Below are 11,043 nucleotides of genomic sequence, written 5' to 3' on the forward strand. Positions count from 1 at the left end.
TTGATCCAAAAGTCACTCACCCCCAACGTCCTTGTGTTGTGCTTTGAGCAAATCAGACGTTCCCATCTCCAAGACCTCCATCTGAAGAGTTGCCTCATCTATGGAAGGTACCAGCATTTTGTTTTCTAGTCCACTGGTCGTCAGCCGAACGGAGAACGGCTGTCTCAGGAAGAGGAGGATGTCACCTGAGAGTTCTGCCAGGCTCGTCATGAAATCCTTCATTGCTGGATCCTCCCGCATTTCGTTGTTCCCGCAATGCATCCACAGATGTGGAAAGTGCATCTTTTTCCTATGAAAGTCTCTCTCCGAAAGGTTGAGCTTTGACTGGAAAGCTTCAACCGCCTCGCACATCCGCAACAGTGTGGTTCTTGCCTTGTAAATGCAGATTAAGGTGATTTAGATGAGACATAATGCCAAACAAAAAAAAAGAACATATGCCATCTTCATCATCGGCGGTCACTTAGGTTCGCGTATGACCGTCCTCCCTCTGGGTACTCAAGTGGGCGTCGCTGTCGATCCTGGAGCTCCATAACAGGAGGACACCTGCGCGTGACAGTTTTTTACGTGGAGTGGCTGATGTGCCAGTCACCTTATTGTCGCTTAAAAATCTGATATTCTTGTGCTTTTTGGCTCCGCAGTCCGGATAAAAATGACACAAGCTCATTGCGCAGGTCGCACACCCTCTCCAACACATGGCCTATGCTCAGCCAGTGAACATAATTATGCAGCAAAAGATCCTTGTGTTTCACTGACATTTCTTCCAGCAATGCTAGTGCAAGTGGTGAATGAAATTTACCAGTCAGAGTATCCATCGCCTCTTTCATTTCCCCACAACAGTTTAATGCACAACACTGATTTGTGAATAATGGAATGAAATGCAAGAGTATTGGGTTGGGTTAACAGAAGCAAGCCTGCTTACCAAGCCCTTGTGTTGTCCCACCATTGACCGAGCCCCATCAACAATGGACACAATTTTGCTCACATCCAAGCCATGCCTCTCAAAGAACTGTGTTAATTAATTAAAGATGATTTCCCCAGTTGTTTGGCCAGGCAGAGGAAGCAAACAAAGTAGCTCTTCCCAAAAGGTCTTCCCATCAAAAAATCTTGCGAACACAGATAGCTCTTCCATATTGGTTAGGTCACAGGGTGAGTCTATGGCAAATGATTTGGCTTCTGCTTTCTTTCAAATCAGTGAGTAGATTGGAAAAACCCTCCTCCACTAAAAGTTCTACTCTTCTCATTGACGTGTGAGCTGACAATAGCACCTGTTTTAATAGACGGGTTTCCTGTTTACAAACATTACTGGGTCTGTGTGCAGCCAGGGGGCAAAACCGCTTTGGTAGCTCTCAAAAGATTATGCATCTCAATCTTTTGAGAGCTACCAAAGCGGTTCAACAACGAAAATGTTCAACATTTCCCACCCATCCTTTTGGCGGTTTGTGCAGTTTATTGCACAACAACTGCGCGTCATCTCTGCTGTATCTGAGCTGTATCTTGGTTAAAATCTCTGCACTGTACCTGCTTTCTGCCCCCTAGTTGCGCACGCATCTCTGTGATGACGTTGCAACCCTCCTATAGCTCCACAACCATTTTCTTGTTTTTCTCATCATGACTTAAAACTTCACCAACCATATCTATCAATTGTGCATGTTTTAATTAACTCAGCGCCAGTGAATATCTTCTTAGCTTTAGTAAGATTCCATACAACATGCAGTGATGCAGCTGTTGCACTCTCATGTGCTGGTGTTGATTTACAGATACTTGAAACGGAGTGCTTGTATGATGTTGTCATATTTGCTTCTTTTTTTTTTTGCGGTGATCTGATTTTGTCGCTTAGTTGCCATTAAAACTGGCAGCATGCATAGTGTTGAAATGCCACTTGAGATTATCTGCTGTGCAGACACTACGGTCTGCATGCATATCAAGCATGTCAGTTTGGCATTGGCGTGATCCGGTAAAATAAAACAAAACTGATCAGTTCACTCAGATTTGAACTGGCGGTTTTCCTGGTTGGCTTTGCGCTTTTTTTGCACAGGCCATGTCCTTTGTTTAGGACAGTTATTGATCTGTGACTAAGCTGGTGAGTGGCTCTCTCTAGTCAGGACCGTAGCGAGTGCGGAGTACGTCTTACGTCTACGCGCGCTCTACGGCATAGGTCAAGTGTACGGTATGGGGTGAGGTCAAAATAAAGTATAGCAGCATGCACTTTACGTCACATGTTATGACATGTGCGTTAGTGCCAGTAGGTTGGCACGGGCCAAACATTTGGCTCTCGCGGGCCAGACCTGGCCTGCTGGCCGCTTATTGGAGTCCAGGGGTCTAGGTAAGGCTTAGGGGTAAGGGAATAATGTAGCCAATGATGGCTCCCCACAAATATAGCAGGAAGTGTGTGTGTGTGTGTATGCATGTGTGTAAGCGAGAGAGAGAGAGAGAGAATGTTCTTTGTGCAAGAGAGAATGAGAAAGGGTAATTTTAAGTTTGAATTATGATGTTAAGTCTTGTTTCAGAATAAATAATCATGTCTAATGAACAGGAGTTTATGTGCACATTTTTAGCTCATATTTTGAGCTTTTCTTTTTACTATTGTTAAAAGTAAATTATTGCTTTTTTTTTTTAAATTACTTTGGTCTTTTTTTTGGGGGGTGGTGGTTTGGTTTGCTCTAACAATGTTTGACTCTTGTTTCCATAATTTTAACTCATTGAAACAATTTTGCCAAACTATTTTACATTTCATTTTTTTATTGCATCTTTCACTTATTGTGAGATTTGTTTGATAGAGTGGAATACTTGTAAGTATACAATACCTCCTGTACAACAGCGTCTGATCTCCATGCGTTCCTCTTCCTTACAGTTTTGTAGAGGGCTCGGGCTTCAGGTCTTTCATGAGCACCATTGGCCCCCAGTACCACAAAATATCCCAGCGCACTGTGGGGTTGCAGCTCTACGAGGATGTGGAGAAGGACATAAAGCCCCAGCTCATCCGTGACCTCAAGGCCTGCCGTGCTACCACCAATGTTGGGCACAACGTCATTCATATCACCGTCGACCTCTGGGCAGGAAGTGGCTCTCCGGTGGAGGAGGCCATCCTTGCCGTGCAGCTCCACTTCCTTGATGACAACTGGCAGATCCGCCGTCCCACTGTGGCCTTCCGCCACCTCAGCGCCAAGAGCCTAAGCGCAGCTGTTGCCAGTGAGCTGGAAGGTGTGCTGCTCAGCTATGGCCTTTTCCCCGAAAACATTGGCTACATCCTTACCAACCAGGCCAAGGAAGCCTTGGAAGCTAACAGCTTGTTTTGCAACTACAAGTTCTTGAGCTCATCACACAGGGGAGAACCTGATGGGGATGAGATTGTTGGCTTCCTAGCTGACCGGCTCCCTGAAACTGAGGAGCCATCCCCATTCTCTGAGTTGCAGATGGGGATCAAGGTGAGCTGTGTGGCCCACAAGCTGCATCTGGTGATCAGGGAGGCACTGAAGAATTCCAGGGTGGTGGAAAACGTGCTGTTCCAGGTCCACAATGTGGTGGCTTTTTTCAGGAGTAGCACCTACTGGAGCGAGGTGAGAGTGAACCTGCTGTTAAAACCATGTTTTTGAAAAGGCAGTTTTGCAGTCAAACTCATTTATCCAAATCTTTAGGTTAATGAGCTCTAAGATGCTATGTGTAATATTTCGACTTTTCCGAAACATAATATTACCAGTAAGTATTAGAGATGCACCAATTCACTTTTTTTTGTGATCCAATTCCAATATGTGAATTTGGATATCTGCTGATACCGATACCAGAGCTCTTTTTTTCTTGGAATATTATTATTATTATCGTTATCAATGTTGTTGTTGTTGGTATTATGTGTAAGGTTACATGAGGCCGTGGTAAACCACACAGCCCTTCTTATTGAAAGACCAAAAAATATACAAAAATGCATTCAATTTAAATTTATTCCAAAGTAATTTATTTGTAGTTTAAGAAAGCTTCACATAACAGACAAGTGTAGGAGTGCAAATTGCTATGTCAACTCCTTTAATGTGCTAATTGACTTAACGAGTCAAACTATGCTTTTTTTCTCTCTCCAAATTACCCACAATAATTGAATATTTTTACAAAAAGGCCTAGCCTGTAGTAATTTCCTGTTAAAATTCCAGAAAGATTTATTATATATATATATACACTACCGTTCAAAAGTTTGGGATCACCCAAACAATTTTGTGTTTTCCATGAAAAGTCACACTTATTCACCACCATATGTTGTGAAATGAATAGAAAATAGAGTCAAGACATTGACAAGGTTAGAAATAATGATTTGTATTTGAAATAAGATTTTTTTACATCAAACTTTGCTTTCGTCAAAGAATCCTCCATTTGCAGCAATTACAGCATTGCAGACCTTTGGCATTCTAGCTGTTAATTTGTTGAGGTAATCTGGAGAAATTGCACCCCACGCTTCCAGAAGCAGCTCCCACAAGTTGGATTGGTTGGATGGGCACTTCTTTGAGCAGATTGAGTTTCTGGAGCATCACATTTGTGGGGTCAATTAAACGCTCAAAATGGCCAGAAAAAGAGAACTTTCATCTGAAACTCGACAGTCTATTCTTGTTCTTAGAAATGAAGGCTATTCCATGCGAGAAATTGCTAAGAAATTGAAGATTTCCTACACCGGTGTGTACTACTCCCTTCAGAGGACAGCACAAACAGGCTCTAACCAGAGTAGAAAAAGAAGTGGGAGGCCGCGTTGCACAACTGAGCAAGAAGATAAGTACATTAGAGTCTCTAGTTTGAGAAACAGACGCCTCACAGGTCCCCAACTGGCATCTTCATTAAATAGTACCTGTTAGAGCCTGTTTGTGCTGTCCTCTGAAGGGAGTAGTACACACCGGTGTAGGAAATCTTCAATTTCTTAGTAATTTCTCGCATGGAATAGCCTTCATTTCTAAGAACAAGAATAGACTGTCGAGTTTCAGATGAAAGTTCTCTTTTTCTGGCCATTTTGAGCGTTTAATTGACCCCACAAATGTGATGCTCCAGAAACTCAATCTGCTCAAAGAAGTGCCCATCCAACCAATCCAACTTGTGGGAGCTGCTTCTGGAAGCGTGGGGTGCAATTTCTCCAGATTACCTCAACAAATTAACAGCTAGAATGCCAAAGGTCTGCAATGCTGTAATTGCTGCAAATGGAGGATTCTTTGACGAAAGCAAAGTTTGATGTAAAAAAATCTTATTTCAAATACAAATCATTATTTCTAACCTTGTCAATGTCTTGACTCTATTTTCTATTCATTTCACAACATATGGTGGTGAATAAGTGTGACTTTTCATGGAAAACACAAAATTGTTTGGGTGATCCCAAACTTTTGAACGGTAGTGTATATAATTTTTTTTTTTTGGTGAAAGACATAAAACAACATTGACTACGTGGTGACCTGTATAATCAACTGGAAATACTATGTTGCCCCTGACCAACCGGGTGTTGAGGTATCGGGTGATAAACGCCCTGTCTAGCCTGGCAGCATTGACCCTGTTCCCTGAAACCTTTACCCATGTGTACTGTCTGCTGCTTGAATATTTTATTCTCCAAGCGTCAATTAATTCAAATTGACAATAACTTGGATAAAATGATGGAAGATTGTAAATGTGGTTCTTCACTTGTCCTGTCCTGTCACTTGTCATCACTGAGAGCCAGACTGTCGGTGACAGGCAGATCCGCCACTGCCTCCTTCCTGTCACTCTCCTGCCTGGGCTCGGCTGCAGCAGCTGCCAGGGAGTTAACTCACACAGCAGTGCCACTAACTCCATGCACATCGGGTCCCTCTCGTACAGTTACTGCGTCATCTATGACTATTTTATCTTTCTCAGAATTACTGTGGAGTTTAGGAGACTCCAGTTTTACATTTTGTGGCGTTTCACTGGTTTTGACACGGCCATCGGTCTCGCTGCCCCCCCGCACGTGCACACAGCTGCCTGGTCGGCGGCTTCCGCATCATCTGCTTCCCACTCTCTATGCTGGCAAGCAAAGTACCTTTTTCCCATACTAAAAACACTTTATACTACCTGAACTTATATATACCATTTTGGCTATGGGTTTAAAATTGCATTGTTACATATTTATAATTCATAAAAACATCAGACTGTGGAATCTGAATTGGTCATGGATTGGTAAAGTCAGTCCGATATCCGATGAGTGAGTTACGTCAGTATCAACACCCGATACCAATATTTGATCAGATCGGTCCCATATCAGCAAGGGTTGCTTAATGGTACTGATTGAAATAAAGTAAACGACTCATGGTTACCTCATTCCGCTGATTTCTGCTTTCAAAATTGATGGAGGTGGGCCATTTGAGTGTGTTTGTTTTACGCTCTGACCCCTGAAAAACTTGGCTTAGCTTACACTCACAGTCCACAGTAAAGTGCAGCCGACAGTATCTTCTAAGGGCGTTTGAATTTACAGACTTTGGCAAACATAATGTGAATCCTCTACTTAATAAGTTTGTCTTGCTTTGATTTGTTATTGTTAGTCACATCACCGAATGATAGAAGTCGGGATTCAAGGAGAATTACACACAGCACCTTTAAAGCCTTTTCACTTTTTTTTTTGGATCCCCCCCTTTTCTCCCCAATTATATCTGACCAATAACCCCACTCTTCCGAGTCATCCTGGTTGCTGCAGTCCACCCCCTCTGCTGATCCGGGGAGGGCTGCAGACTACCACATGCCTCCTCCAATACATGTGGAGTCGCCAGCCGCATGAGGAAGAATTGGGCGGATTTCTGGGCAGTGTGGGAGCATTTCTTCTCAACGCACTGTGGGTCAGGGTCATAGTCAGTCAGTCAAGGTTCAGTAGTCAATCAATCAGTGTCCAATACTTATAAGTCTGGTGTGAGTAGGTTTATTGTTAATAATCCACAAAAGGATACAACAATATACTGAGCTGGTCCATGGAGCAACTGAAGCAACCTGTACAAAGCACTTACTTTTATACTGTAGCTTAATCCCACCTATTGTGGAGCTTAACCTTAAACCACACCTTTGACCCTAGATCACGTCCCACTATACACCATTATTTTCTTATTAAGACATTACTTTGGATTTCCAAAATCTACTGGTGTCTCAATCTTTTAGGCAATGTGGGCTAATGTGGCCTGTTACACAGACTGCCATCTAGTGGTCTCGTCCGTATACTACAACTCCTATCCTGCTGTATTTTACACCTTCATGTCCACAGTTCTCATACAGTTAATAAAAAATAATTGATTACCTATAATAGTTACCATTATAATCCAGTATTTGATTCTTGGTTAATAGCCGCACGTTGGGCCAGTGGTTAGCGCTGTTGCCTCACAGCAAGAAGTTCCTGGGTTCGAACCCCGAGGTTGTCCAACTTTGGGGGGGTCATCCCATCCTCTGTGGATTTTGCATGTTCTCCCTGTGTCTGCAGTGGATTTTCTCCGGGTGCTCCAGTTTCCATCCATCCATTATCTTAACCGCTTATCCTGCTCTCAGGGTCACAGGGATGCTGGAGCCTATTCCAGCAGTCATTGGGCGGCAGGCAGGGAGACGCCCTGGACAGGCCCCCAGGCCATCACAGGGCCCACACACACACACACACACACACACACACACACACACACACACACACACACACACACACACACACACACGCACACACACTCATTCATTCCCAAGGGACAATTTAGTACGGCCAATTCACCTGACTTACATGTACGTATTTGGACTGTGGGAGGAAACCGGAGCCCCTGGAGGAAACCCATGCAGACGTGGGGAGAACATGCAAACTCCACACAGAGGACAACCCGGGATGACCCACCAAGGTTGGGCTACCCCGGGGCTTGAACCCAGGACCTTCTTGCTGTGAGGCAACCGCTAACCACTACGCCAGCGTGCCGCCGCTCCGGTTTCCCTCACCATCAAAAGAAACATGCATAGGGTTTATACTCCAGTCTGTGCCCCTGACCTAAGACAATGGGAAAAGAACTGGAGTTGGTCCCTGAGTGCAGCATGAAGGCAGTAGCCCACTGCTCCTAGCTACACAGATCACAACTAGGATGGGTTAATTTGCAGTAACTGAATTTCCCCAAGGGGATTAATAAAGGAAACTTAATCTGATTGATTGGTTGATGTAATAAATTAGTTTTTGGGAGCATTTCAGTATGCAGACTCCTTTGTTCTAGTTTTTCAATTTTTGTCTTGCACCTTTATGATGTTTTCTGGATGTGCGCATACTTGGTTCCTCTTGTGATGTTCAGGTATCAACAGCTTAATGAAAAAATTAGGTAAAGAAGTACATTAACAACTTACATATATGCATTATTTCATATATCCTCGTAATGGTGTACTAAAAAAAGCTTTTAGTATCCTAATATGTAATGAGAAATAATGTCTCCTTTGCTGTTTTTCTGTTTATACCCATGTGGTCTGTTAATTTGACCACTCAACTATCCAGTTTCCAGTGGGCAAGGCTCTGCGTTTTCAGTTTTTACTGATTTTTCACCGAAAAATACCTAGATTTTTTTAATTGGTTAAAACTGGTTTTCACCCGGTTTCCATGGATCCAAAAGTTGTTCCTATTCATGTGAGGTATGTAACGGTGTCCTCTTGTGGTGAAATTCGGCATGTTGGATGGCTTTGAAAAATAAAAACCGAAAACACTGAGCCTTGCCAGTGGGATATATAATTTAAGCTCATTACCTAATTGAATCCAATATATTGTCTAGGTACTACTGAAGGAATGTGGTTTGTCTCTGTGCTCTCCTGCCCAAAATTGCCGTTGGAACTCCTTGATGGTGTCTGTGCGGCGTTTGGTTCAAGAGTCAGCCTGGAGTGCAATCATGACCCTCCTGGCCCAGGCTCGCACAGAGGCCAGAGATGCAACCAGTGCACCGCCCCTTGTAAGGGCAAAAAGGGAGCAGGTCATGGACATCCTTGGTCTCCTTGAGCCTTTTGAGGAAGCCATCCAGGTAGAAAGTGGTTATTGTTTGGATTTATAATTTTCTAATATGATTGTAACTTGAGATTTAAACTTGATGATACCTCTGCAACTTCTTCTTTTTTCCCCCCCGTATTTCACCAAAGACTTTAGTATGGTTGTTTTGTTTGTTTGTTTATTTTTTCCCTTTAATTTTAACTGGAATTTTCCTGTCTACTTTATTTATTTAAAGCCTTTTTATGTTCTGATGATATTGTAGTTGTCATAATTATCCGTCATGTCATACTCAGTGCAAATCCACTGTAGAGTAAATGCCAACATGGGTCAGCCAAGAAGTACATTTTTTTCGTTTTGCATTTAACCAAACTTTTACCTACAATGTCCAAGGGCAAGACACTGAAGATTTTCTGTATAACAATATAATGGATAGTTGATTAGATCCTATGGATCCTATGGGTGTATTATCCTGTGGATAATACATATGGAATAACCTGTTTGCCTTTACTTACCCAGGTCCTACAAGGAAATGGGATAACCATCTCCTTCATCATCCCATCCCTCATTGGCCTGGAAAAGACTTTGGAGCACCGTGCCACCAGCTACATCCATTTCTCCAAGGCTCTGCGCTCTGGCCTCTGCACCCATTTTCAGTCTCTGATTATGGAGAGTGATCTGATACTGGCAGCTGTGCTTGACCCCAGGATCAAACTTCAGGTAAGGACTATTGATTGATGTCTGTACAAAGTAAGAAAAAAGAATCCCTGCAGGGAAAATCTATAGCAACAAGCAGACATAATAACTACTGTACAAGCCATACCTAGTATAATTATAAATGGGTCTGTTTTCATGTGCCATTTTTACTTTCTAAGGGAGTTAAAATGCCTGTGGAACTAATTTCTGTGAAAGAACGAATTACAATACACTTGAAACCTAAACTTTTATCCTGGCTTTGATTTTTCAGCCATTTGCTGACACCAAACAAGAAGAAAATGAGTCACTCCTTGTGGCTCCATCAAAGAGTCAGGCCCGTTCCGTGTTGGAGGCCACACTAGGGGTTGGAAAAACCTCTGTCCTTCCCTCTGTAGAGACAGAAGAAAAGCAGGTCGACACTGAGTCAACAAAGGAGCAGGACAAAGAGGATGTGAGCCAAACAGACACTGCGATTGAGGCCACCAGTGCCTGCTTAGATCCCAAAGATGACAATAGAAATGGTAATAACATCAAACGCAAATCCATCTCCAGCTTTCTTCAGCCGCCCTCGAAGACTATGAAGATCTCAGAATTGGAGTTGTATCTGTCAGAGCCGCTGTTGGAAAGCAACTCCACTTTGTTGTTTTGGAGATGTGCTAATAGGTTCCCCCTTCTCCAAAACATTGCCAGGAGGCTGTTGGTGGTACCAGCATCCTCAGGGGGCTTTGACCGGCTCTATCCAATGGCCACATGTATTGTTAGGTCGAAGAGGAGCCATTTGCCCCCTCACACCACAGAGAGACTGCTTCTCTACAGGGATTCCAAAAGGCGGAAAGAGGGAAAGAAGCCCAGCAAGGCCACTAAACGCTGACTGTTGAGATGACAGCAGTGCCTATGAACTCTCTAGCTGTCCTCCATTCAGAGAACTCTCCATACTTGGCATGTTTATTCATCAGGGAGTCGGCACACTTTATGGATGCAATAATGGTGTACTTGACTAACACCATCCATTTCACCAAGTTTTTAAAAAAAATTTTTTTTTTTATGGTAATGTTAATTGAACTTTACTTTTCTAACAATGTTCAGGTCCCCGCAACCCTGAGAGCAGGATAAGCGGTTTGGATAATGGATGGATGGATGGACAATGTTCAGGATTCAAAATCATGCAATAGTCAGCTGTGATTAAAAAAAAAAAAACCCAAAACAAACATATTTTTGCAACAAGTAACTATGGTGCCAGCAGCAAGGCAAATGGCACTACATCAGTCACAGAGCTAGAATTTTAAGAGAAATCTGAGTTTTGCTCTAGTTTGCTTCTTAGTTTAACTTCTGAAAACTATATCACTTATAATACAGTCTAGGTTCCACACTGAATCATTAGACAATCCTAAATGCCAAGTCTTATTTCTGAATTA

The 11,043-nt window shown here is 42.9% G+C and overlaps 1 protein-coding gene across 1 annotated transcript in view; it reads left to right on the forward strand.

The window, feature by feature from the left end:
* mybl2a (v-myb avian myeloblastosis viral oncogene homolog-like 2a) overlaps positions 1-10,499 on the forward strand; it is a 29,766-nt gene extending 19,267 nt beyond the window's left edge. Inside the window, exons 9-12 of the mRNA XM_056299412.1 lie at positions 2,852-3,557; positions 8,727-8,969; positions 9,452-9,652; positions 9,900-10,499. Of these exons, the coding sequence (XP_056155387.1) occupies positions 2,852-3,557; positions 8,727-8,969; positions 9,452-9,652; positions 9,900-10,499 (1,750 nt within the window). The remainder of the gene's footprint in view (positions 1-2,851; positions 3,558-8,726; positions 8,970-9,451; positions 9,653-9,899) is intronic.
* Positions 10,500-11,043: the final 544 nt, after the last annotated feature.

The sequence above is a fragment of the Lampris incognitus genome, chromosome 2 (assembly GCF_029633865.1).
Source record: "Lampris incognitus isolate fLamInc1 chromosome 2, fLamInc1.hap2, whole genome shotgun sequence".
NCBI classification, from domain to species: Eukaryota; Metazoa; Chordata; class Actinopteri; order Lampriformes; family Lampridae; genus Lampris; species Lampris incognitus.